This window comes from Notechis scutatus, chromosome 2, assembly GCF_049901735.1.
Source record: "Notechis scutatus isolate UNSWTSFEM ecotype Mainland chromosome 2, rNotScu1.2, whole genome shotgun sequence".
In the NCBI taxonomy this organism is placed as follows: Eukaryota; Metazoa; Chordata; class Lepidosauria; order Squamata; family Elapidae; genus Notechis; species Notechis scutatus.
The window spans coordinates 10,591,316-10,617,213 of record NC_142010.1 but is presented as its reverse complement, the minus strand read 5'-3'; the positions used below and the strand labels follow the sequence as shown (position 1 = coordinate 10,617,213).

The following is a 25,898-nucleotide window of genomic DNA, read 5'->3' as shown; positions in this document are numbered from 1 at the left end:
TGGCTACTGGTGTCTTGACTTTTACAGCAGTGTTTTTCAAACTTGAGATTACTGTTTAAGGCCGTGTGTCTTAACCATAGCAGCTTTTAAGATAGGTGGACTTCAAACTCCCAGAATTCCCCAGCCAGCTATGCTGGCTGGGGAATTCTGGGAGTTTGAAGTCCACATGTCTTTTAAAAAATGGCCAAGTTTGAGATACGTTGTTTTACAGGATGATGTCACCGGTAAAAATGCACTGATTTACCAAATATCCTTGCTCTTCCCTGTTGCCTTTGCTTCACTTGGTCCTTCGACAGCTGCCGCTGCCCAATCGTCGTTCCTCTTTTTTAACCCAGTGGAAGGCGGGAAAGAAATGAGGCGAAGAAGATTGTACGTCAGCACCGTTGCTTTCTGGAAAAAGGACACCCAGCTGGGCCCCCAAATTGTGGGCAGAAACTGATAAAATAAAGATTTGGCTTGCAAATGCACTAGATAAGGTTGGGGGAGTGCAGAGAAGAACAGCAGCCCCCCCCCAATTCTCTTGAGTCACATGACTAGTGGGGGGAGGGGCTTAGAACGGAGGATTCCACAGGATTCTGGCCCTCCATTCTAAGCCCCTCCTCCCTGCTAGTCAGGTGACCGGGAACACAGCGGATAAAAGAGCGTTTCTCAACTATTGGGCGGCTTTTTAAGATATCTGGACTTCCAACTTCCCAGAATTCCCCAGCCAGCCAGCATGGTTGGCAAAGGAATTTGTGGGAGTTGAAGTCCACGCATCTTCAAGTTGAGAAACTGGTCTGTGGTGGGGTCCGAGGATGCCAGCGCACCCCAAACCAACTTGCCGTTGGTCCAAAGAGCATCCTTGGGATTGTGTGTCCTGTGCATCATTCGGACTTGGTGTTTTTCGATCACAGGGTTAAATAAAACAAACAAAAAACGGGGGCGTGTGCAGCTGACCCCCAAAACCAATCCAGGACAACTCCTTTCTGAGGACTCTTTAACAGGCTAAACTCCCTTTCCTCCCAGCATTTTTCTCCCCATTGGAACTGCTCTCGTCCTGTGCTCCATGGAGGTAGTTCTCAATCCTTTTGAATCCGCTACAGCGAGGATCCCCGATCCTCAGGTATCCCTGCAGAACAATCCCCTCTGCTCCGACCCCACCCTCGCCCCAGGCCGCCAAGCAGGGACCACTGTGGTATAGTCTTCAATATATCAGTACTTCTCTGGCACACCAGATGAGAACTGTCAACCCACGGAACAGACGTTGCCTTCGGAAGTTGTGGGAGCGTCATCCCTTGAGACTTTCAAGAAGAGACTGGACTGCTATTTGTCAGAAACGACGTAGGGCAGTGGTGGCTAACCTTTTGGCTCCTGGCAAAAATTGCGCCCTCGCATGCCAGCACCCAGAAGGCAATACGTGCCCCCACACACACACCTCCTACGCATGTGCCCGCAATCCCCCATCACCCCCTTACCTGCACTGCGCCTCACGGCTGATTTTCAGCCAGTTTGAGGCCTCTTTTGGCCTCCCAGAGGCTTGAAGGCCTCTGCAGGCTTTGCAGGCCAAAAACTAGGCCCGTTTCATCACTTCCAGTATTTTCGGACAAACAGAAAGTGATGAAACGGGCCTAGTTTTCGCCCTGCAAAGCCTGCAGAAGCCTTCCTCAAGCCTCTGGGAGGCCGAAAAAGGGCCAAAAATCAGCTGTGAGGTGCACACATGCGCCGTGAGGTAAGTTTGCCTGCAGCTCGCATGCTGGCACATATGGCTCTGCGTGTCACCTGTGGCACGCGTGCCATAGGTTCGCCATCATGGGTGTAGGGTCTCCTGCCTTGATGACCTACAAGGTCCCTTCCAACTCATGATTATCTGTTCTCTAAATTGTTGAATGTTATACAGGCAGGCCTCTACTTATGACCACAATGGAGCTCAAAATATCTGTTGCTAAGCAAGACCTTTGTTAAGTGATTTTTTTCAACAAAAAAAAAATAATTCCCCCATTTAAGACCTTTCTTGCCACCGTTGTTAAGTGGACTGCTGCAATTGTTAAGTTAGCAACCTGGCTTGTTAAGGGAACCTGGCTTCCCCATGGTCTTTGCTGGTCTGAAGGCGGCAAATGGCGGTCCCACGACCAGGAACACTGCAACCGTCATAAATGCGAGTCAGTTGCCAAGCCTCTGGATTTTGAGTAATAGATAATCGTGGGGATACCGCAATCGATTTAACAGCTTTTTTTTTTCCAGTGCCGTCGTGATTTTGAAGGAGATCTGTTGTAAGTCGAGGATTACCTGTATGCGTATTTTTTAAAATGCTGGCTTAACTTTGGCCATGTCAAGCGGGGGAAATTCACTAGAGAAAGCAATTACGTTTGGAGGAGTTAGCGGTAAAGGGAAACCAGGCCGCCAAAAACATGCTGGCTGGACACCATCAAAGCTGACCCCCACCCAGAGCATAGAACAATTCAAAGAAATAGTGCCAGATTGGAAGACGTGGCGAGACCTGGTCCATAGAATTGCCAGAAATCATCATGACTGAATGGGTTAACCATCATCATCATCATCAGTACACAGTTTGAAGGGAAATTATGAACATTTCTAGAAAGATCTCTGCTGTTGGACATAGCGCAAAAACACAGAATAAGAGGAGGTCAAGTTGTATAGATTCACCACCTTGACTTCATTTTTTAAAATGATCAGGCACACTATTGAAATACTGTGTGGGGAGGGAGAAAATAGAATAAGACAATCTCATGGCACATTAGAAACAAGCTTGGCTGAGAACCACTGTTCTAGGGGCATTAAATTCCTTTAAAAAATAATAATCCACTTTTCTGTTCCTCTTCGCTTCTCCAGCTCTCTCTTTTTCTCCCTTACAAGTTGCCACCTTTCCACAATTTTGACCCAAAGTTGCCACTAAAGAAGAGGCTGGACAGCCATTTGTCTAAAACCGGATAGAGTGTATTGCCCAGGCAGGGGTGGGTGGGCTAGATGACCTCTGAGGTCCCTTCTATCTCTTAATTCTGAAACGTAAGCTTCCTTCCTAAAACATCCTCTTTTAAGTCTCAGGTAGTGAGCAGGGATGTTGTTTTTTGGGGGGGATTCCCCCATCACATCTTGCATATGCGGCCCTTGGAATTGAAGAAACCCTGAGCTTTAATTCCCAGGGAGAAAGTTTACGTTTCAGAATAAAGAGTTGGAAGGGATCTCAGAGGTCATCTAGCCCAACCCAACCCCTGGCCTGGGCAGTAGACTTCTCTGGTTTCAGACAAATGGCTGTCCAGCCTTTTGTTTAGTGGCAACTTGTAAGATGAAATTAGGATGGGCTTAAACCTGTTCCTCAAACCAGGAAATTTCAAGATAGGGGTGGACTTCAACTCCCAGAATTCCCCAGCCAGCACGGCTGGCTGGGGAATTCTGGGAATTGAAGTCCCCCCCCCATCTTGAAATTGCCAAGATCCAGAAACATCAGCGTACGTTAACCTCAACTGATTAATGAAGCAGCAGGCTTTAGACAGGATTGAGGGTTGCTGTCATGCACCTGGTGGAGACTTGACTCTGAGGGAGAGGAAGAACAGCCGACAGAGAGTGGAAGTGTGGCTCCGGAGGTTGTGGAGGAGGCCGGGGAAGGGCAGAGGCTGGCTGGGCAGTCAGAGGAAGACTCAGGCCCATCCCCTCTCCATCCTAGGGCACGCAGGGAGGAAAGGATAAAGGATATGGTCTACTGGGGAGGAGAGGGCCTTGATCCTCTTCATGGGCTGCAGCTGTGACAACTGGATAAGAGGACAGACGTGTGTAAGGGCGAGTGCTGGAAACAAAGCGTGGAAATATCTCTAGTTTATTGTTCCTCTCTGCGTTTAGCATCCTTCCCAGTGTGTGTTCTGATATCTGTGGATGTCTTCCAGCCCTTATCTTGCCTGGTTTGTGTTGTTTTTTATTCTTTATAATTTAAACGGGCATTTCCTCCTCCTCGTAACTGTTTGGGAGGTTTTTTTTTGTCTCCATTCAAGGATATTTGGAGCTTGGAAGCAAAGTGAAGGAATAAAAGGGGCTTCACCTGTTTTTCTTTTTCTTTTTGTGACTGTTTATTTTATATCCAACTCTGGGTCATCACAGTTGCTGAGTCGGCATGGCTTTAAAGGGCAAAGGAGTCAAAAAAAAAGTCAAGGGACCCAACACCATGCAACCATTTTAGCTTCTCTCATAGTGGCGGCGGCATCTTAGCTGTACTGACGCCTGTTAAGGCCTCCCGTAATTGAGGAGAAATCTTCTTTGTACATGTTAAAAGCCGTGATGGCGAACCTATGGCATGCGTGCCACAGGTGGCATGCGGAGCCATTTGTACGGGCACGTGAGCCCCAGCCAAACTTACCTGCACTGCGCATGCGCGCGCCTCCCCAGCTGATTTTCAGCCCATTTGAGGCCTTTTTTCAGCCTCCCTGAGGCTTGAGGGAAGCTTCTGCAGCCACTGGAGGCTAAAAAACGGGCCCTCCAGAAATACAGGAAGTGCCTATTTTCAGCCTCTAGAGGGCCGCTGGAGCCTGTGGGAGGTCCTTTCGAGAACTCAAGGGAAGCCTCTGCAGCCTTCGGAGGCCAAAAATCGGGCCCGTTTCATCACTTCTGATATTTCCGGAAATACAGGAAGTGACAAAACGCGCTTTCGGCATACCACACCACACCAAAAAGGTTCTCCATCACTGCGTTAAAGTGACTAAGCGACAGTTACCTAAAGGTGGAAAGCCACCTGGTGGCACAAAAAGTCATTGGGGATTGGAGGGTGGGGCAGGACAGGGAAAAAAATGGGGCACTTTTTTTATTCAAATAAAATAAAACTGGCAATTTTCAACACTTTTAGAGGTATCCCTCAAGGTACGACCGCAAATTTTGAGCCCCAAATTTCCGTTTCCAAGCCACTTAAGTGAATGTTGACCCATTTTGTGACTTTCCTTGCCGCCGTCGTTACGTTGAATCCCTGCAGTGGTTAAGTTAGTCACACGGTCGTTAAGCGGATCTTGGCTTCCTCCGCTGACTCTGCTTATCAGAAGGCTGCTGAAGGGGGAAATCCCATAACCCCAGGAGACTGCAACCGTCGTAACTATGGAACCAGTTGCCAAGTGTCTGAATTTTCCGATTGTGCGACTATTGGGGGGGAGGAATTGGAATGCTGCAGTGATCGTAAGTGTGAAAAATGGTCACAGGTCGCTTTTTCCCCCCAATGTTTTCGAACAGTCACTAAACGAACGATTATAAGTCGAGGATTGCCTACATTTTTCATTCGACTTCATCTTCTATAGTCAAATTGCTCTCCCATTATATGACTCCCATTGAGATTGCTGGTTGTGTGTGTGTGTGTGTGTTATGTGTGTGTTACAGGTCAAGATTCATAAGTATGTCAGAATTTGTCTCCTGATAGCTGCTTCCAATTCACGTCTGTCCTTCTGTTTTTCCAATAAACTTAATTTTTAAAAAAAACAAAAATGAATTTTTGCATGGTTGTTTAGTATTTCATCCTGGAGGCTCCATTCCTTTCGTTCTTATGCTTTGGATGGCATTTTGTATATTTATGATAATTATATTGATTTTTAACCACACTTCTCTTACTGGATTCGGATGTGGGAAGAGAAATATAACATTGTGATAGTTGTTGGTCTTCTGCACTTAAGTGCAGATTCGACTTGAAAAACTCACAGGAATGGTTTCTGGTCCATTACTAGCCCCATTCATGTAGCGGTAGCACTTAGACTTATATACATAGTGCTTTATAGCAGGGGTCGCCAACCTTTTGGACCACCAAACTCATAATTTTAAATCCCGCAGACCAGAGACCCTGGGAACATCCCCCAAAGAGTCTGCAGGAAAATTCCCCACCCCGTTTTCCTACCGATCGATCATTCTTTATTTGGGATTGCAGGATACTGTCTCCGGCTCCGTTCTCGGGGGAGAGAGAGAGACTTTTGGCTTCATGCAAGGAAAGCAGCAGAAGCAGCAAATTCTCTATCCAAACTCCGCCAGAAATGAGTCTGAGACTTGTTGCGCCAGCGCAGCCTCTTGGAGCAGGATACCTTGCAGGGTCCCAAAGATTCATTTCTGGCAGAGTTTGGGGGGAGAGAAAGAAAGACTTTTGCTGCTTTCCTTGCATGCAGCCAAAAGCAGAAGAAGAAAGAAGTGGAAAGAAGCAGCCCGGTGGCCAGGCGAGGAGTGTGGGGCGAGTGGGGCAAGTTCCTCCCCTCTTCCCTTTCCCACCTCCCCTCACTACCTCGTGTTGTTCGCAATGCAAGCAACGCAAGCCTTGTGTTCCCACGGGCCATGTGGGCAGCGCAGCCTGGATTAATTGCTTTGGGGGTGACATTTCTCTGCGGACCACCAACATTTTCTCATGGACCATCGGTGGTTCCCGGCCCACTGGTTGGCGACCACTGTTTTATAGCACACACCAAGTGGTTTGCAAAGTCAGCCTATTGCCCCCCCAACAATCTTGGTCCTCATTTTATCGACCTCGAAAGGAAGGCTGAAGTCAACCTTGAGCCGGTGAGAATCGAACTCCTGGCAGTGGGCAGAATTAGCTTGCAATGCTGCATGCTAACCACTGGGTCCCCAGGGCACGGAACAAGTTAAATCGTGTTATGATCGGATGAAGTGGCGTTTGGATAATTTCAGCAGTCGTTTTAACAAAAAAATAATCTCCCAAACGGACTACATTTTGATTCTGTTTTATTTATCAATTCATAAGTACATGGTTTAGAGAAAAGCTGCTAAGATCAATGAAATGTTACAAATTTAAGCGCTTCATTCTGTAGAGCTCTGCCTTCAGGATAGATAATAGAATTACAATTACAAGAATGATAATAATATAATAAAACCAGGAAAGTCCCCTGGACTTTGCTTTATCTTAAACAGCATGGAGAAAGAAGTGGGATTATAGGTTTCAGGGAAGGAAAGGGATTCTGGAGATCATCTAGCCCAGCCCCTTCCTTGTAGTGAAATTACACTGGATTAAGACAACGGTATAAAGACAGATTGCTAAATGCCCTCCGTGTTCTTGAGACGGACATGAAATATGTGGACATGCAATTTTTTTAGAGCCGTTATGTTGATTGAGACTTAGGCCTTCAAATTGTTGGATTTTCTCCATGACTGATTCCCCCCAACCTGGTTTTTCAGGTCTGCCTCCATCACTCACGGCAAGTATATATATATATTTTCCCTGCTAGAGAAACTGATCCAAAACCAATCCTTTTCTTCATGGGATTGTGGGATCCACTCAAGAGAACACCTTCAAAATGCTTTGCGGATCACAGCAGTTCTAGAAACACGTCAGTCCTTGAAGACATTTCTGTTTTGGGGGGAAATCCAGGGGTCGAATTCTTAAGCGTGAAGCACACAACCGCTTCCCACCCCGGTCTTCCTTGTACAACTGTCGGTGCAAAGAAGAGAACCACGTTGGCTGCCTTTGAGCACTAGGGGAAACGAAGAAACGAATGAAATGGAGGACAGGCAGGGGACAGGATAGGTTTTCAAACCTTTGGAAGCTAGAAAGCAGGCTGAAATGTGACTTAGAATTGACCAAATGGTGATGCCGTTATTAGAAGAGACATTCCCTTCACAGTTAGGTTTATGGGATCACAGCCTCTTGCCTCCTGTCAGGCAATGGAAGTCTCCCCCCCCCCCCCTCCAAATAATGGGGTCTCTCTCACTGGAGGTCTTTAGAGGTCATCTGTCAGAGATGTTCCCACACAGCTTGGAGCAAGGGGGGGGGTCAGACTAAAGGACCTCTGGAGGTCCCTTTCAACTCTTACGGTTTGGATTCAAATTCATTTCTGTCCAGGACAGGGTAAAAGGATCTCAAATCAAGGTTGGGTTCACATGGAGATTAGAATGACGATGCCGGACCAGGAAAGCAAGGAATTCCCACAACCATTTCCGAAAAGAAAGTGTTTTTCTGTCAGCCCCCTTTTCTCTCTCTCTCTCTCAGTGTCTGGCCTACCTTGTCAGGGATGTTGTGGGAGATTTAAGAAGAAGAACAAAATCCCAGAAAGCAGGGGAACGGGGTTGTCTTGTTTCGGTCTCCTTGGGAAGACGGTGGGATATATATGTAATCCAATAATGTTTTATTCCATATTTTCAACCAAGTTCCATCACTCTCCACAAGAATCCAGCGATCACTTCTGGATTCTTCCTTCAAGATCAATAAGGAGGATTTTTCAAATTAACATCCGCAGATCTCCCCTTATTAAGAACAAAGCATCACCTAGTTAATTAAAGTCCTTTTCACATGCATCAGTCCAACTTTAGATTGTGTAACATTTGGATGTTGGTTGGTTTGCTTTTTAAAATCCCCTAGGACTGCAAAATGGCTTCTGGGCCAATGAGCCAGTCTCATCCTTTGCTACAAATATATGACATACAACCTGGTGGGAAAGGACAAAAATATATAGCTTCCCCCACCCCCTTTTACAAGGAACAAGATTTTGAATTACCCACAAAAAGAAAAGAAAAAAAATACAAACACTATGGAATATCTCCGGGTTCGAAGAGATTTGGGGCATAAGAGTCTCTTACCTACCTTGTTCCAATATTTGAGGGGTAGCCCCAGAGAGGAAGGGGTCAAGCTATTTTCTAAAGCACCCGAAGGCCAGACAAGGAATAATGGATGGAAACTTGAACAAGGAGAGATTCAACCTGGAAATAAGGAGAAACTTTCTGACAGTGAGAACAATCAACCCATGGAACAGAAGTTGCCCTCGGAAGTTGTGGGAGCTTCATCACTGGAGACTTTCAAGAAGAGATTGGACTGCCATTTGTCAGAAATGGTGTAGGGTCTCCTGCTTGGGGTGGGGGGGTTGAGCTAGATGACCTACAAGGTCCCTTCCAACTCTGATTATCTGTTATCTGTTTAGTCGCTGTGGATTATGGCTTTTAGTCTGGATGGCAGGGAGGCTGTCCCTGAAGGCCATCAGCTGGGAGATCAGGGGTTCACCCTTGGGTGTTTTGGTGGGCCAACTGGGAGAACAAATTGTGAGGTCAGAGGGGCCAAAGATCTCAAGCCAACAAGGCAGTTTTAGGTTCTTAAGATAACATTTCAACAGATGGTAATTGATAGATACAAGGTTGCTCAAGATGTTGTGGCTTGCCGGCAGCTGGCGGACAGTAGTCAAGTTGGGGACAGGGGTGGGATTCAAATTTTTTAACAACCGGTTCTGTGGGTGTGGCTTAGTTGGTGGGCGTGGCTTGGTGATCATGTGACCAGGTGGACGTGGCCTGGTGGTCATGTTATTGGCTGGGCGTGGCCAACTCCATATCACTCAGATCGAGGCACGCATCTCCTCGCCTGGCCTCTCATGACTGTGGGGATGCTGTAACAGTCATTAAGCGTGAAAAATGGTCATAAGTCACTTTTTTCAGTGCCGCTGTAACTTTGAATGGTCACTCCGCACAAGCAAAATACCAGCAAAGGAGGGGAAACAAACTCCAGAGACGTTCCTGAGACAGGAAGTCTAGTCCTGCCAAGAATGTAATAAGGGTTAACGGAGAGGCAGTTTCTGTAAGCAACACCAGAATGTTTCCTTCCTGCCTTCCTTACAGGATTAGACCAGTAATTTCTTCTAACAACCGGTTCTCCGAACTGCTTAGAATGTTAACAACCAGTTCTAGCGAATAGGTGCGAACCGGTAGAATCCCACCCCTGGTTGGGGAGGAACCCGAGCCATTCCTGGAGGCTGAGGAAGACTCGGATGAGGGCTCTGCATCAGAGGCAGAGATGGGGCCCGGGCAGGCTGGCAGTCATCAGCTGCTTTCGGGCTTGGACAGCAGTGAGGCGGGGGAGCTTCTGGAACTGGTTCCCAGCCTGCACATGCGCAGAGCTGCCAAAAGGAAGGCACAATTAAGAACTCAGGGTCGACGTGGGAGTAAGGCCACGGATGGACGATGAATGGCCCCTCCCATAAGGATTAAAAGGGGAGCAAAAGGGGAGGTTTTTTTTGCAGGAAACAACTTGTTTATTCATTTATTCCAGCCTCGTGAAGATCTGTCTGTATAACCTACAGTTGTGATGGCAAACCTATAGCACGCGCGGCACGGGTGGCATGCAGAGCCATTGGTGTGGACACATGACCCCCAGCCAAACTTACCTGCACTGTGCATGTGCACACCTCCCAGCTGATTTTCAGCCCATTTGAGGCCGTTTTCGCCCTCCCGGAGGCTTGAGGGAAGCCTCTGCAGCCTCAGGAGGCCGAAAAACGGGCGTTCTGGAAATACCAGAAGCGCCGAAACGGGCCCGTTTTCAGCCTCCCAAGGCTGCAGAGGCTTCCCTCGGGCCTCCGGGAGGGCGAAAATGGCCTCAAACGGCCCAAAAATCAGCTGAGAGGCGCGCGCATGCACAGCGCAGGTAAGGGTGCAAGGCAGGGGTGTTGTGCACGCATGTGCTGGGGGGGGCGGGGTGCATTGCATTGTGGGTATCAGCATACACGCGCTTTCGCACACCACAGCAAAAAGGTTAGCCATCGCTGACCTAGAGTCTCTGTGCCCAGCCCTTCCCTTTCAGCACTGTGTGTGGAAATATTTACCGGGCAGCTTTCCAAGATAGATAAACGTTTGAGCTAATAATTACACCCTTGCAAGACAGTTTGCCAGACTGTTGGCTGAATGTGAATGCAATAAACTCGCATTCATATAATAAAAGAGTTTTTTGCCGGGACACAGATTTTGTTTAGTGCTTTTGGGGGAAGCCTAGGAAAAGAACACAAGATAGAATGCTCCTCCTCGGGATGGTCTACTGCAGAGCATCTGTGAAGAGAGTTAAATCACTGAACGAAAGCTCTCAAGCCTTGACAGCAGCATGGCTGCCTCTGAAGGCCATCTTGTGGGAGACCGGAGGGCTTCCCCAGGGAAAGAAGATAGGCCATGGAGTCAGATCCCGCAGGGCATGGCTTGGATTTTTATATACCACTGTAACAGGGGTGTCAAACTTGATTTCGTTGAGAGTCACATCAGGGTTTTGTTTGACCCAGTGGTGGGATTCAATTTTTTTTTACTACCGGTTCTGTGGGTGTGGCTTGGTCGGCATGGCAGGGGAAGGATACTGTAAACTCTCCAGTCAGAGGTGGTATTTGCCGGTTCTCTGAATTACTCGAAGTTTCCGCTACCGGTTCTCCAGAACTGGTCAGAACCTGCTGAATACCGCCTCTGGTTTGACCTCAGGGGGAAGTGGGGGGGGCGGCCAGGGTGGGCATGGCCAGCTCAAGATCACTTGTGTCAGGGATGGCCTGAGCACTCTGTCAGCAAACACAGGCTCCCGAGCTCCATTTTCTGCTGTGCCGGCTTCCTGCAACACTCTGCCAGTGTAAACGGAGCCCACAGTTCTCGCGAGCTCCGTTGTTCGCTGCGACGCCATCCTGCAACTCTCTGCCAGCGAAAATGGAGATCGGGAGGGCTGCGGGCACCATTTTTGCTGGCAGCAGCATCACAGGTCAATTCTTTGCTGTTTCCAGATCTAAGCACCCCTCAGACCAGATCCACCCCGCCCCCCGGGCCTTGAGTTTGACAACCCCTTCTTTATAACACATGATACCCTATCCTTGATTTCTAAGTCTGTTCGTCCATGTATGTAACAAATGAAGAAGTCCCAAAGGTGTTTTTCCAAATGACAACTGGACTTCCTTGGGAGGTTTTTTCCCCCCCTTGAAAACATTTCACTTCTCATCCAAGAAGCTTCTGTTTTTGAAGAACTTCCTACTCTGAAGTTCTTGGATGAGAAGCAAAATGTTTTCAAGGGTTTAAAAAAAAAATAAACCAAAGAAGTCCAGTTGCCCTTTGGAGAAAAGCAACTTTGGGACAACCGCCACCGTTTGAGAAGCTCGAAAGACGATAATGAAGAAGCTTCAGAAGCACGCTTGATTATTGGACATGAAGCGAGAGTCAGCTTTTTTTCTCCATTTTTCCCCCTTCGCCATTGAAGCTTACTGCAGAGAGAGAGAGAGAGACTCTGTTGCGTCAAACGCCATTCAAACCCCGGATCAGACAATTTCCGCAGCGTGGATCCTCTGATGCGAGACCAGCGAGTCGCCCCGTGAGAACTGTTTCCCGCAGATGGGACACTCGTAGGGCTTCTCCCCGGTGTGGATGCGCTGATGGGACGTGAGGTTGCTGCTCTGGCTGAAAGCTCTCCCGCACTCCAGGCAGGTGTACGGCTTCTCCCCGGTGTGGGTCCTCTGGTGCAACGTGAGGTGGGCACTCCGGCTGAAGCTCTTCCCGCACTCGAGGCACAAGTAGGGCTTCTCCCCCGTATGCATCCGCAGGTGCGAGGCGAGGTTCCCGCTGAAACTGAACCGCTTGCCGCAATCCAGGCATTTGTACGGCTTGTCCCCCGTGTGAGTCCGTTCGTGGGACAGGAGATGCTTTCGACAAGTGAAGGTCTTCTCACACTGCAGGCAGCGATATCGGGCTTTGCGGGTGTGGATTTTCAGGTGCCGGGTGAGGTGGGTGCTCCGTCGGAAGCTCTTGCCGCACTCGGCACAGGTGTGCGGCCTCTCGTTCGTGTGCTTGGCCTGCTTGTGTTGGGCGAGCTTGGCCTCGTCGCCGAAGCTCTTGCCACAACGGAAACACTTGTACAGTTTCTCGGCCAGGTGGACCCTTTTATGGGAAATCAGCCGGGTGCTTCGGTAGAAGCCCTTGCCGCACTCCGAGCACTTGTATGGTTTCTCCCCCCGGTGAAGCTTTTGGTGCAGAATCAGATAATCGCCTCGGCTGAAGCTTTTCCCGCACTCGAAACATCGGTAGGGCTTCTCACCTGTGTGAGTCCTCTGGTGCCTGGTGAGATCCGACTTGCAACTGAAAGTCTTCCCACACAGGGCACACTTATTCGCGCTCGTCCCTTCGGTGTTCGGATGCTCAAGTATCGTTACGGACACCTCGGTGGGTTCCTCTTTAATCTGGATGTTATCTGCTGGAATACAGGGGGGGGGGGGGGGGAAACCAATCTTAGGAGTCTGGAAAAGGGCCTGTCAGATAACCGGATTAAAAAGCCAACCCCGTACAGGCCAGGAATACCATTAAGGTAAAACAAAATCCAATCAAGAAGCATATTTGTAGCTCAGAGTTGACATGAGGGGCTCTGAGCTTGGTAGTTTTCTTGCAGACGTTTGGATTTCATCGTCTTAATGCAATCCTAAATTGCATTAACAGAGGGATACAATCAAGGCTCAGTGAGGTACTAATACCACTCTATAAAGGCTAAGTAAGACCACACCTAGAGTACTGCATCCAGTTTTGGTCACCACACGATAAAAAAGATGTTGAGACTCTAGAAAAAGTACAGAGAAGAGCAACCAAGATGATCAGGGGACTGGAGACTAAAACATACGAAGAACGGTTACAGGAACTGGGCTTGGCCAGTCTAGGGAAGAGAAGGACCAGGGGAGACAGGATAGCGGTCTTCCAATATTTGAGGGGCTGCCATAGAGAGGAAGGGGTCAAGCTATTTTCCAAGACACCCGAAGGTCAGACAAATAATGGATAGAAACTGAACAAGGAGAAATTCAACCTAGAAATAAGGAGAAACTTTCTGACAGATCAATCAACCAATGGAACAGAAGTTGTGGGAGCTTCATCCCTGGAGGCTTTCAAGAAGAGACTGGACTGCCCTCTGTCAGAAATGGTGTAGGATCTCCTGCTTGGGCAGGGGGTTGGACTAGATGACCTAGAAGATCCCTTCCAACTCAGTTAATCTGTTAAGTCATCTGTTAAGTCTGTTAAATCCTTGCTAGCACTGATGATGTTACCTAGTTGGGTACTGAAACGTCTGCAAGAAAACCACCAAGCTCAGAGACTAACCAAGGACCTTCAATAACATCATCGGCCAAGTCTTGCTGGGCTTCCTTCTTTTGTAAGAAACAGGGAAGGGCTTGCCCAAAACATTTTCACAAATTACTTTCTTGGTCAGGGCTCATGTCCCCTTTATCTGACCACTGCAGCCTCCTCCTCCTCCTCCTCCTCCTCCTGGCCTTCAAGGCCATTTCCTTCTTGGGTAGTTCTTGAGTTACAACCAACCAGAAAATTATGACCCCAGTTTCAAAGTTCTGACAGTTTGGAGGCCCCCTCCACAGACACATGGTCAAATTTCGGGCAGTGTGAGGCATGGCTGGATTTACACTCCCAGCTTTTGGCAAAACTGGGCCTATAGTAAACTATTGGTAGGCTTGACGACAATAGTGTTTTGTTTCATGGCTCTTACAGCCACGCCTTTGTTTAACAACCCCTGCAAGAAAGGTAATAAAATTGGGTTTGTCGTGACTGTTACAACATATGACCATAATGGGCAGGGCTCCATTACGGTCGCATGTTGAGGACTACCTGTATAGGAAACTCCCGTCATAGAAACACTCAAGCAAAGATTCGATGGCTAAGTTACCTTCCAGAACTACAGCTGGAACTGTAGACATCTCATCTTACACCGTGATCAGTTTCACAACCATTTTGAGTCAAGAACGAACCACGCTGGTCTTAATCCAAGATGGAACCCAGGCCATGATTGGAAGAATCCAACTAATATTACTGAATATGGCCGGGATGGTGAACCGATGGCACGTGTGACACAAGCGGAACACAGAGCCATTTGTACCGGCACATGAGCTGCAGGCAAATTTACCTCACTGAGCGTATGAGCGCTTCACAGCTGATTTTTGGCCGGTTTGAGGCCTTTTTCGGCCTCCCAAAGGCTTGAGGAAGGCTTCTGCAGGCTTCTGCAAGCATTGCAGGCGGAAAACTAGCCCCGTTTCGTCACTTCCGGTATTTTCGGAAAAGCAGGAAGTGACAAAACAGGGCTAATTTTTGGCCTGTAAAGCTCGCAGAAGCCTTCCTCAAGCCTCTGGGAGGCCAAAAAGGCCTCAAACCAGCCAAAGATCAGCTATGAGGCACAGTGCAGGTAAGGGGGTGGCAGGGGGATTGTGCGCACATGCATAGAGGGCGTGGGGGAGGGCGCGCACCTATTGGGTGCTGGCACGCGAGCACAAGTGTGCAAGCGCGCACACAATTTTTCGCACAGGAGCCCAAAATGTTAGCCACCATTGCTATATAGGGTTTCCTGCCTAAGTAGGACTAGAACAGGGGCTTCCAACCTTGGCCACTTTAAGACGTGTGGACTAAAATTCCCAGAATTCCTCAGCCAGCTTTCCTAGCTGAGGAATTCTGGGAATTTTAGTCCACACGTCTTAAAGTGGGCAAGATTGGAGACCCCTGGACTAGATGACCTTCCAATTATCCCACCCCACGTCATTTCTATTATTTCTGTTTCTATTATTTCTATTTTTATTCTATTCTACTTGGCTTCTTCTCTTTGAGTCTAGCTGGCTCTAGAGCTAATTTTTCGAACTTGGGCATGAGAATGAGTTCGAAAAGGACAGAGAGCTGGTCTCTTGGCTAGTCTCACAAGAGGGTAGATATTACACTCACCCGCTTCCACCGGAGGAAAATTACTGTCTTGAGAACTTGCTGGCGAACGTTTCAGCTGATGCTCTGAAGTGAAGCTTTCGGGGAGGAAACCTTCCTCTGTGGTTGATCTTGCCATCCAGTCTTCTTCAGGAGGGAGAAAAAAAATGAACGTAAAACATTTCAGGCTCATCTTTCGCAAGCAATGTTAAGCATAATGGAAAAAAAAAATCATAAGGTAAACAACTTTCTAATCACTTGGCGAAAGTCTAAAATTCCAACCTAAGTTCCAATTGAACCCACGAGGGACGTCTGCGTGGTTTGAGAAGTAAATAAATAAAAAGAGTGAATATGGTACGATGTCAACTTTACTGATAGAGTTGCAAGCAGTTTGTACAAACTGTTGCTTAGGAATAAGGAAGCTTATTAAATCCATGCTAGATTCACCCAACATGCTTAATCAGGTCAGGGCTTCAATAGTTTTTCTCTATTATACAGCCATTCAGGTGACGGTCTTGGCCGAGAACAGAGATGCTGGTTCAGAAATTCTGGGAGCCCACCAAGTCATAAAGGGGCCATCATAACAGATCACAGATAATCAGAGTTGGAAGGGACCTTGTAGGTCATGTAGTCCAACCCCCCGCCCAAGCAGATTTCTGACAGATGGCAGTCCAATCTCTTCTTGAAAGTCTCAAGTGATGGCGCTCCCACAACTTCCGAGGGCAACTTCTGTTGCATTGGTTGATTGTTCTCACTGTCAGAAAGTTTCTCCTTATTTCCAGGTTGAATCTCTCCTTGTTCAAGTTTCTATTCATTATTCCTTGTCTGGCTTTTGGGTGCTTTAGAACAGTGGCCTCCAACCTTAGCAACTGTAAGTCTAGAGGACTTCAATTCCTGGAGTTGAAGTCCTCCAGACTTAAAGTTGCTAAGGTTGGAGACTCCTGCTTTAGAAAATAGCTTGACCCCTTCCTCTCTGTGGCAGCCCCTCAAATATTGGAAGACTGCTATCATGTCTCCCCTGGTCCTTCTCTTCACTAGACTAGCCAGGCCCAGTTCCTGTAATATGTTTTAGTCTCCAGTCCCCTAATCATCCTGGTTGCTCTTCTCTGTACTTTTTCTAGAGTCTTAACATCTTTTTTATAGTGTGGTGACCAAAACTGGATGCAGTACTCTTAGGTGTGGTCCTACTAAGGCTTTACAGAGTGGCATTAGTACCTCCCTTGATCTCGATTACCGTATTTGCCGGCGTATAAGACGACTTTTTTGCCCTGAAAAAGATGCCTCCAATTGGGGGGGTCGTCTTATATGCCGGGTCGTCTTATACGCCGGCAAATAGTAATTGGGAAGCACTGCGGCTGCCAGCGGCTGAGGCACTTTTGCGCACCGTGGAAACGAATCCCGTGAAGCCGAAAGGAGCAGCCAGCCTTCTCCCAGCTCCCAAGGAAACGAGGCTCGCACCGCCCGAGCTCCGCTGAGGTATCCGGCTGGGGCTGTCAGGAGTTGTTACCACTGGCGCGGCTCCGCGCGGCTCCAGTCCCGCGTTGCCTCGGGAAGGAAAGGCAAAACCAGGAGCCGCTGCTGCCATTGCAAAGCGTCGCCGCGGCTCTTCCTTTTGCCTTTCCCTTCCCGAGGCAACGCGGGACTGGAGCGCGCGGAGCCACGCCAGCGGTAACAACTCCTGACAGCCCCAGCCGGATACCTCAGCGGAGCCCGGGCGGTGCGAGCCTCGTTTCCTTGGGAGCTGGGAGAAGGCTGGCTGCTCCTTTCAGCTTCACGGGATTCGCTTCCACGGTAGACAAAAGTGCCTCAAAAAAAAAAAAAAGTGCAAAAGTGGAAGGCGTGCGGAAGAGGGGGCGAGTATATAACAAACTATATTTTGAGTGGAAATGTTGGGGGGTCGTCTTATACGCCGGGTCGTCTTATACGCCGGCATATACGGTATATCGCTCTGGGGTAGACACAATGTAATTGGATACAATTAATTGGATACAATGTGATTATTGTTATGGTAAGGGAACTGTATGAACCATAAATATTACGACACAAGATATTTGAACCCAGAAGATGCACTGTTTCAAGAAAAGATGGAATGTTTGTCAAAATAAAATATAAAACTTTTTTTAAAAAAAGGTCGAAAAATAGGGCAAAACTTCATTGAACAAATGTCTCGCTTCACAACAGAAATTTTGAGCTCAACTGTGGTCGCATGTTGAGGACTACCTGTACTTTGCAAGGCAGTCCCAGACACTGTGACTGAGCTGTTGTGATGTCACAGGACGAACATCCCGGCTGCTGAGAATTCCTGTTGGGTTATCAATAGATAACAAGGGAAATGGACCACGGAACCCATAAGGGAGCTAAAAGTAAAGCTGGCCCAGAACGGAATTTCAGGGCATTCAAGACCCCTCCGTTATCCGTTCTTGTGCGTTATTCCTCTTTTACCTGACGGAAGGGCCTCTTCACTGTCATCTTCCTCCTTGATGATGACACGCAGCAGTCCCAGTTCAGAGTCCCAGAAAGACTGGGTGGCGTTGGAGCAATCTGGACTTCTAGACTCCTACAAGCACAGAGAAATTCAGCCAGACGCAAGGAACTCAACCTGCTTTTTGCACCCATCACCTTCACCGCAGAATCGGGCAACTTCGGGGTTTTTTCTTTATTGATTTCCTATTAAATACATTCCTTAGTGCTTCATAAACATCTTGTTGTTCTGGGTGTTTAATGTGCTTAACAATACAAATTTACATTCTTAAATCTCCAGCCCTTTTTCCCCAACCATTGGTAAAACAGATTCCACGTTTGATAATATTCTGTTTAATTTTCAATGTCGATCTATCCATAGTACCGTGATGGCGAACCTATGGCACGCGTGCCACAGGTGGCACACAGAGCCATTTGTGCCGGCATGTGAGCTGCAGGCAAACTTACCTCATTGCGCATGTGTGCATCTCACAGCTGATTTTCAGCTGGTTTGAGGCCTTTTTTCTGCCCTCCCAGAGGCTTGAGGAAGGCTTCTGCAGGCTTCTACAGGCTTTTCAGGACAAAAAATAGGCACGTTTCATCACTTCCTGTTTTTCCGGAAATACCGGAAGTGACGAAATGGGCCTAGTTTTCAACCTGAAAAGCCTGCAGAAGCCTTACTAAAGCCTCTGGGAGGACGAAAATGGCCTCAAACCAGCCGAAAATCAGCTGTGAGACGCAGGGCAGGTAAGGGGGCTGTGTGGGTGGGTTGGTATTGCGCACGCATGCATAAGGGGCGTGGGGGGACGCGCATTGCTTTCTGGGTGCTGGCACATGAGCACGAGTGTACAAGTCCGCACACAATTTTTGGCACAGGAGCCCAAAAAGGTTAACCATTACTGGTCTAGTATCTCCCTGACTATCTCTTCATCTATATCTATATCTTCATTTTTCCAGTATTGTGCAAATATAATTAAGACAATGTGATATTAACCATATGCTTCTCTTATCATTTTTTTCTGAGACTATACCTAATAAAAACAGTTCAGGTTTAAAATCTACATGCTTCCCTATCATCTTTTCTAGCCACCTATGTATCTTTGCCCAATCTTTTTTTTTTTTTTTTTTTTTTTGCTTTTGCAAAAGTCCACCACATATGATTATAGGGATGCGGTGCCTCAGTGGCTAAGATGCTGAGCTGGTCGATCAGAAAGGTCGGCAGTTCGGCGGCTCGAATCCCTAGCGTCGCGCGTAACAGAGTGAGCTCCCGTTACTTGTCCCAGCTTCTGCCAACCTAGCAGTTCAAAAGCATGTAAAAAATGCAAGTAGAAAAATAGGGACCCCTTTGGTGGGAAGGTAACAGCGTTCTGCGCGCCTTTGGCGTTTAGTCATGCCGGCCACATGACCACGGAGACGTCTTCGGACAGCGCTGGCTCTTCGGCTTTGTAATGGAGATGAGCACCGACGCCCCCTAGAGCCAGAAACAACTATCACGTATGTGCGAGGGGAACCTCTCTACCTTTACCACATATGCTAAAATGTGCCTGTTTTTTGGGTTACATTTCCAACATTTGCTAGACATATTTTTGGGCAACTCTGCTTTTGGACCAGGCTAAATTTGCTTTGATTTTTGGCCATTGGGGGCTGTAAAAGAACACAGGGGAAAATGTGATGATTTGGTAATAATGTACAGGTAGTCCTCGACTTACAGAGGTTCATTCAGTGACTGTTCGAAGTTACGACAGCACTGCAAAAAAAAATGACTTTATGACCGGTTTTGAGACATAGGACAGCATCCCCAGGGTTAACCTGATTTACATTCAGATGCTTTGACAACTGACTCACATTTATGACGGTTGCAGTGTCCTGGGGTCACGTCCATCCCCTTTGGCAACCTTCTGACAAGCAAAATCTGACAAGCCAGATTAACTTCACAATTGGGTGACTAATTTAACCGCTGCAGTGCTTCACTTAACAAACGTTGCCAGAAAAGTCGTAATTCGGGGCAGAACCCACTAGACCTGTGATGGCGAACCTATGGCAAGTGGAAATACCAGAAGTGACAAAACGGGCCCATTTTTCGGCCTCCAAAGGCTGCAGAGGCTTCCTTCGAGCCTTCGGGAGGCTGAAAAAGGCCTCAAACAGGCCCAAAATTAGTGCAGTGCAGGTAAGGGGACAGCGGGGGAGGGGGAGGGGATCTCGCGCGCATGTGCAGGGGTTGAGCAGGGGACACGTGCATTGCCTCCTGGGTGCTGGCACGTAAGCGCGAGCACCATTTTCGGCAAAGGAGCTCCAAAAGGTTAGCCACCACTGCCCTAGACAAATTTCTCGCTTAGCAACATACCTTTTGGGTTCAATTTTGTGATTGTTAAGTCGAGGACTACCTGCAATTGGAAGGAGCAGGTAGAAATTTTGGGGACCGGTTTAGAGCGCAGAAGTGATAACAGATAACAGATAATCAGAGTTGGAAGGGACCTTGTAGGTCATCCAGTCCAACCCCCCGCCCAAGCGGGAGGCCCTACACCATTCCTGACAAATGGCACTCCAATCTCTTCTTGAAAGTCTCAAGTGATGGCGCTCCCACAACTTCCAAGGGCAAAGCTGTTCCATTGGTTAATTGGTCTCACTGTCAGAAAGTTTCTCCTTATTTCCAGGTTAAATCTCTCCTTGTTCAGTTTCCATCCATTATTCCTTGTCTGGCCTACAGGCGCTTTAGAAGATAGCTTGACCCCTTCCTCCCTGTGGCAGCCCCTCAAATATTGGAAGACTGCTATCATGTCTCCCCTGGTCTCCTTCCTCTTTACTAGACTAGCCAAGCCCAGTTCCTGCAACCGTTCATTGTGTGTTTCAGCCTCCAGTCCCCTAATCATCCTGGTTGCTCTTTTCTGTACTTTTTCTAGTGTCTCAACATCTTTTTTATAATGTGGTGACCAAAACTGGATGCAGTACTCTAGCCTCTTACTAAGGCTTTATAGAGTGGTATTAGTGCTTCCCTTGATCTTGATTGTATCACTCTGTTAATACAATTTAGGATTGCATTAGCTTTTTTGGCTGCCGCTGCACACTGCTGGCTCATATTTAGCTGGTTGTCCACTAAGACTCCAAGATCCCTCTCACAGTTACTGCTATTGAGCCTGGTTTCACCCAGTCTATATGTGAACTTTTGGCTTTTCTTGCCTAAGTGTAGGACTTTACTTTTCTCTACATTGAATTTCATTTTGTTAAGATACAGCCCAGTAAGTAAAGCCAGGTCGGATCCGGCTAGCCATTGGATGTGAGGGGCCCCTGGGAATCCAGAGCTATGGGATGTGAAAAGAGATCGCAGAAGAAATCAATGAGAAACTCCTGCAAAACTGCCCAAATTCAGTCAGCAAGGTTGATTTTTATTCAATCACATATTTAACTTTTTTTTTTTTAAAGTAGGTAGATATTTTCAGATTTGCCAATTGAGGGTTTAGGTTAGGGCAGGATCCAACTTTACTTTCTCTCTCAGCCACAAATTAGAGGCAGATATTTCTCTCTCTAGGCACACGGAGAATATATCTGCTGAATAAAACTGCGCATTGGTGACAGGGAGGGCATCCGGCCAGTAAACACTCAGCTGCATTCAGTTGCTCAGACTCTACTCCGCAAGGGATTATGGATCATTAAAAGAGGATGGTGATGGTTAGCAGTTAGACTTACATACCGCTTCACAGCCCTCTCTAAGCGGTTTACAGAGTCAGCCTATTGCCCCCCCAACAATCTGGGTCCTCATTTTACCCACCTCGGAAGGATGGAAGGCTGAGTCAACCTTGAGCCTGGTGGGAATTGAACTGTCAAGGCAGCCGGCAGTCAGCAGAAGTAGCCTGCAAGTACTGCACTCTAACCACTGTGCCACCACAGCCCCAGATGCTCGTGGGGGGGACTCTGGACCACTCACTGTCAAACTAGCCTACCTCCCAAGATTGTTGTGGGGCAGAAAACGGGAAGAGGGAGCATTCTTTGTGTGGTGCCTTTGAGTAAACAAAGATCGATACTCAATGCTAAAAGTTAGTTTAGAAGCTTAAAGAAAAGCCAGGTGAGTCTGATAATTACCATTTTGTGTTCTTTTGCCGATTCCTGAAAGTAGTTGTGCTGCAATTCGCAATTAAGGGCTCGTCTTTTGCCTGGAGTCCTGAATGCTTCACACTCCCAAGAATTCCCACCAAGGTTGACTGGATTTACTTTTAGCTTTGTGTATCCACCACGGCAACCTAGATGATGGAAAATCGGGTTGTTAGAATAAAGTCGACAATAAGAATCATTTACAAGCTCGCTTGTTTTATTTTTTTAACGTTCATGACGGAAACGTGTAGAATTATTGAATTGTGGAGTTGGAAGGGGCCACTAAGATGGTGTAAGGCAACGTTTCTCAATTCTAAAAGCAGTTTTAAGGTATGTGGACTTCCAACTCCCAGAATTCCCCAGCCAGCATGTCAGGCCAACCCTCTGCAATGGGGAGGAAAAAAATCACTCAAACCATCCTCTAGATCCTATAGTCTCTCCTTAAAACCTCCAGCAGCGGAGAACTCACAGAGCTTCAAATAACAAGTTAAGAACTTCAAATGACATTTACTTGTCCCAAAGGTGCTTTTTCAAGAGGCAACCAATTTCTTTTTCTTTTTTACTTGAACTGAAGAAGCTTCTTGGATGAGGAGCGACACGTCTTCGAAGAAAAAAACAGAAAGTCCAGTTGCCTCTTCAAAAAAGCACCTTGCAGAATGGATAATTGAGGCTATGTAAATAATTATAATGGAATACGATGGATAATACAACGGATGTAAGTTAACTGTATAAATGTATAAATGTATATAAGATATGTATCATATACTTTAGTTTGTATGCCAAAAATGATGCCAGGACGACCACTCCAATAGTTTAATGTTCAATATTTTAATGATATAATCAATAAAATATTTATTAAAATAAATAAATAACAAATTAAGAACATCAAATAACATTTACTTGTCCCAAAGGTGCTTTTTGAAGAAGCAACCAATTTCTTTCTTTCTTTCTTTTACTTGAACTGAACAAGCTTCTTGGAAGAGGATTGAAACGTCTTCAGAGGAAAACCAGAAAGTCCAGTTGCCTCATAAAAAAGCATCTTTGGGACAACTATCAGTTGGATGACCAAGAATCTCTATAGATAACATTTAAGTTTTATTTATTTCATGTATATGTCACTTTTTCAGGAGTCGAAAGCGATCCGCCTTCACCACTGTACATTTATCAATACTAAGCACTTTGAAGATGTGATCCATTATTTCGATTACACATGTTTAGAAGGATTGTTATCTCCGTAGTCCAGTATTTTCCTTGTTTCTTTTATATACTGCTAGCTTCCACTGGCTCTTGGCAGTTTGCAATTGTGTTAACATTGACACAATAAAAACGACAGTGCATTCAAAACAAAAACCATGTTGCCGGATAATCCTCCAGCATGCCCTGTGGAAGAATGGTTATTTTAATTTTTTTTCTGGGATGCTGTTTTCCTACCTCAAAAAAAAGATACTGGGTTTTTCTGTACGAATTCAGAATAAAAATATCATCCAAAGAGAATGAAGAAAGCATAATGCCACAGAGAGGAAATCTCTCTGCCCAGACCCTTGATTAAATTAGTATAATAGCCCCTTCTGAGAATAAAAGCAGTTTTTTTCCCAATCTTCTGCCATCTGTGCTAGATTCCAAATCCCAGAATGCTCTGCTAGGAGCACTTAGAATGCCATGTTGGCTAGGGATTCTGGGAGTTGAAGTCCAACAGGGGTACCTGTTGGGGAAAGTTGATGTGGGGAATAGGAAGAGCCAAGTACAGGTTCATTTTTAGCCATGAAAACTGGACAGTTTGGGGCAGATCAGCCTACCTCACAAGCATGTTGTGGCAATACCACAAAAGGCAATCTTTTTGAGCTTTTGGAGAAAAGGTAGGCTAAAAACCCATCCAAAAAGGTTATTTCCTTCCTCCTCCCAGTTTGTTTCCTCTGCAGTACATAAATCTCTGAAGAAGCAGCCATTACTTTATTTTATTTTTGAATAGTTTATTACATTTTCACCTTAAAAAATCAAGTTCTATATACATTTTTTGCAGTTATTTGTGACATGAGTTATACCATTCTCACATATATATTTACAATTATATTTTAAACCTCCTACTTTCGCACTACATTTTCTTTCAAATTTCTAACCAGACATACCATTTCCCCAATTATTTTATTATTGTCATCCTGATTTATCACTTGTTGCTGGTATGTACACTGAGAGCTTTTGCACCAGAGACCAATTCTTTGTGTCTCCATCACACTTGCCCAATAAAGAATTTTACCTTCTATTAAGAAGATCCCAGCTGCCATTGTAAAGTCCTCCATGGCAGAAAGCTAAGGTTGGGGATGCTAACCTAGGCAACTCAAGTAAATGAGGCACTTTGCATATTTCAGATTCAAAGGGGAAAAATGCAATTGAGCCCAATCAAGAGTAAGAAGAAAAAGCCAAAAAAAGGACCATTATTTGAAGGACCGGAAGAGATTTACAGGTAGTCCTAGACCTACGACCACCATTGAGGCCAACATTTTTGTTGCTAAGTGAGACATTCGCTAAGTGAGCTTTGTCCCATTTTACGACCTTTCTTGCCACAGCCATTAAGTGAATCACTGCCTTTGTTAAAATTAGTAACAGGGCCGTGAAGTGAATCTGGCTTGTCCATCCACTTGGCTTGTCAGAAAGGGATCACGTAACCTCCAGGGATACTGCAACCGTCATACATGCGAGTCAGCTGTCAAACATCCGAATGTCGATGACTGTGAGGGATGCCGCAACGGCCGTAAGGGTGAAAAAAGAAAAGTCACTTTTTCCAGTGCCGCTGTCATTTCGGATGGCCGCTAAACAAGCTGTTGCATGTCAAGGACTATCCTGTGCCGCTGTCATTTCATACGGTCACTAAACGAAGTTCTGCAAGTTGAGGACTACCCCATGCCGCTGTCATTTCAGGACGGTCGCTAAACGAAGTGTTGTAAGTCGAGGACTACCCCGTGCCGCTGTCATTTCAGGACGGTGGCTAAACGAAGTGTTGCAAGTCGAGGACTACCCCGTGCCGCTGTCATTTCGGGACGGTCGCTAAACGAAGTGTTGCAAGTCGAGGACTACCCCGTGCCGCTGTCATTTCGGGACGGTCGCTAAACGAAGTGTTGCAAGTCGAGGACGACTACCCCGTGCTCCAGGGGAGGCCTTCCCAAGGCTTGCACCTTACACGTGTGCGGGGTATGCGTACACACGCATGTGCAGACATGCCATTTCTACCCTCCAAAACGCCCCTCTCCTAATTCCTTCCCTCCCAAGCGGATCCCCCTCCAGTTTCACAGCGGACACTTGTGCGGGTTGCGTGGGTGGGAAGGACATAAAGAACCGGTAAGCAGCGAGCGGGGTCTCGAGGGAGGCCGGAGGTGTTTGCAACGGGTCAAGAGAGAGCCGAGACCGGCCGGCCGGGCTGATCGGACCGCGATCCCGAAGGGGAAACGGTCTGAATAGGGAGGAATTGGGGAGGGGCGGGGGAAACGATTGTTACTTCTCTCGGCTGTTCCCGGGGCAGGCTCTTCCTTCCTCCTTCCCTCCCTCCCTCGGCTGTCAAGTCCGGCCGCTCACCTTGGCGCGCGCGCCGCGCTCGGGCTCCGCTGGTTGTAGCTTTTCCGCGCGGAGAAACAGGAAAAGGTTCCCCGCCGTCTATTCTAGGCAGCCGAACTCGTCTGCTTTTTCTTTTTCTTTTTTTAAAAATGCCCTTTAAAACCCGCCCCCTTTCCCGGGAGTAAGCGTGGATGGCTTGGGATAATGGCGGGCGCCTTTCTTTCTCCCCCCACTCCCCTTTGGCGCCTCAGCAGGGCAAAGGAGCCCGTAAAAGGCTCCCTCTCTCTCCCCCTTTAGCCCGGCGGTGGGAGGAGAAAGGAGCAGCCGCCCCAAAGAAGGCGCTTTTCCTTCAGAAGCGGGACGGTGCCAAGGAGAGAAGCCATATAGAAATACAGGGGTGGGGAAACGATGGC

The 25,898-nt window shown here is 47.2% G+C and overlaps 1 protein-coding gene across 2 annotated transcripts; it reads right to left on the bottom strand.

Annotated features, from left to right (window-relative positions):
• Positions 1–6,667: 6,667 nt before the first annotated feature.
• LOC148131742 (uncharacterized) lies at positions 6,668–25,885 on the bottom strand. Of its 2 annotated transcripts, none has more exons than XM_087953265.1 (5): positions 25,507–25,885; positions 21,931–22,088; positions 17,836–17,950; positions 15,418–15,540; positions 6,668–12,910 (listed from the first exon to the last, which is right to left on the bottom strand). In XM_087953265.1, exons 2-5 carry the CDS (start codon positions 21,931–21,933, stop codon positions 11,985–11,987), a joined length of 1,167 nt encoding a protein of 388 aa, XP_087809391.1. In that variant the 5' UTR covers positions 21,934–22,088; positions 25,507–25,885; the 3' UTR covers positions 6,668–11,984. The 2 variants fall into 2 exon arrangements, with proteins under 2 accessions (XP_087809391.1, XP_087809390.1); XM_087953264.1 differs by having other exon boundaries at positions 6,668–12,913; positions 25,507–25,884.
• Between the last annotated feature and the right edge of the window lie 13 nt (positions 25,886–25,898).

Excerpts from the sequence above, each read along its gene's own strand:
- LOC148131742 (XM_087953264.1), bottom strand. Across the intron at positions 15,541-17,835 it reads TGAAGAGGCCCTTCCGTCAG|AAGACTGGATGGCAAGATCA; the intron begins GTAAAAGAGGAA and ends TCCCTCCTGAAG. Across the intron at positions 12,914-15,417 it reads TTTTCCTCCGGTGGAAGCGG|CAGATAACATCCAGATTAAA; the intron begins GTGAGTGTAATA and ends CCTGTATTCCAG.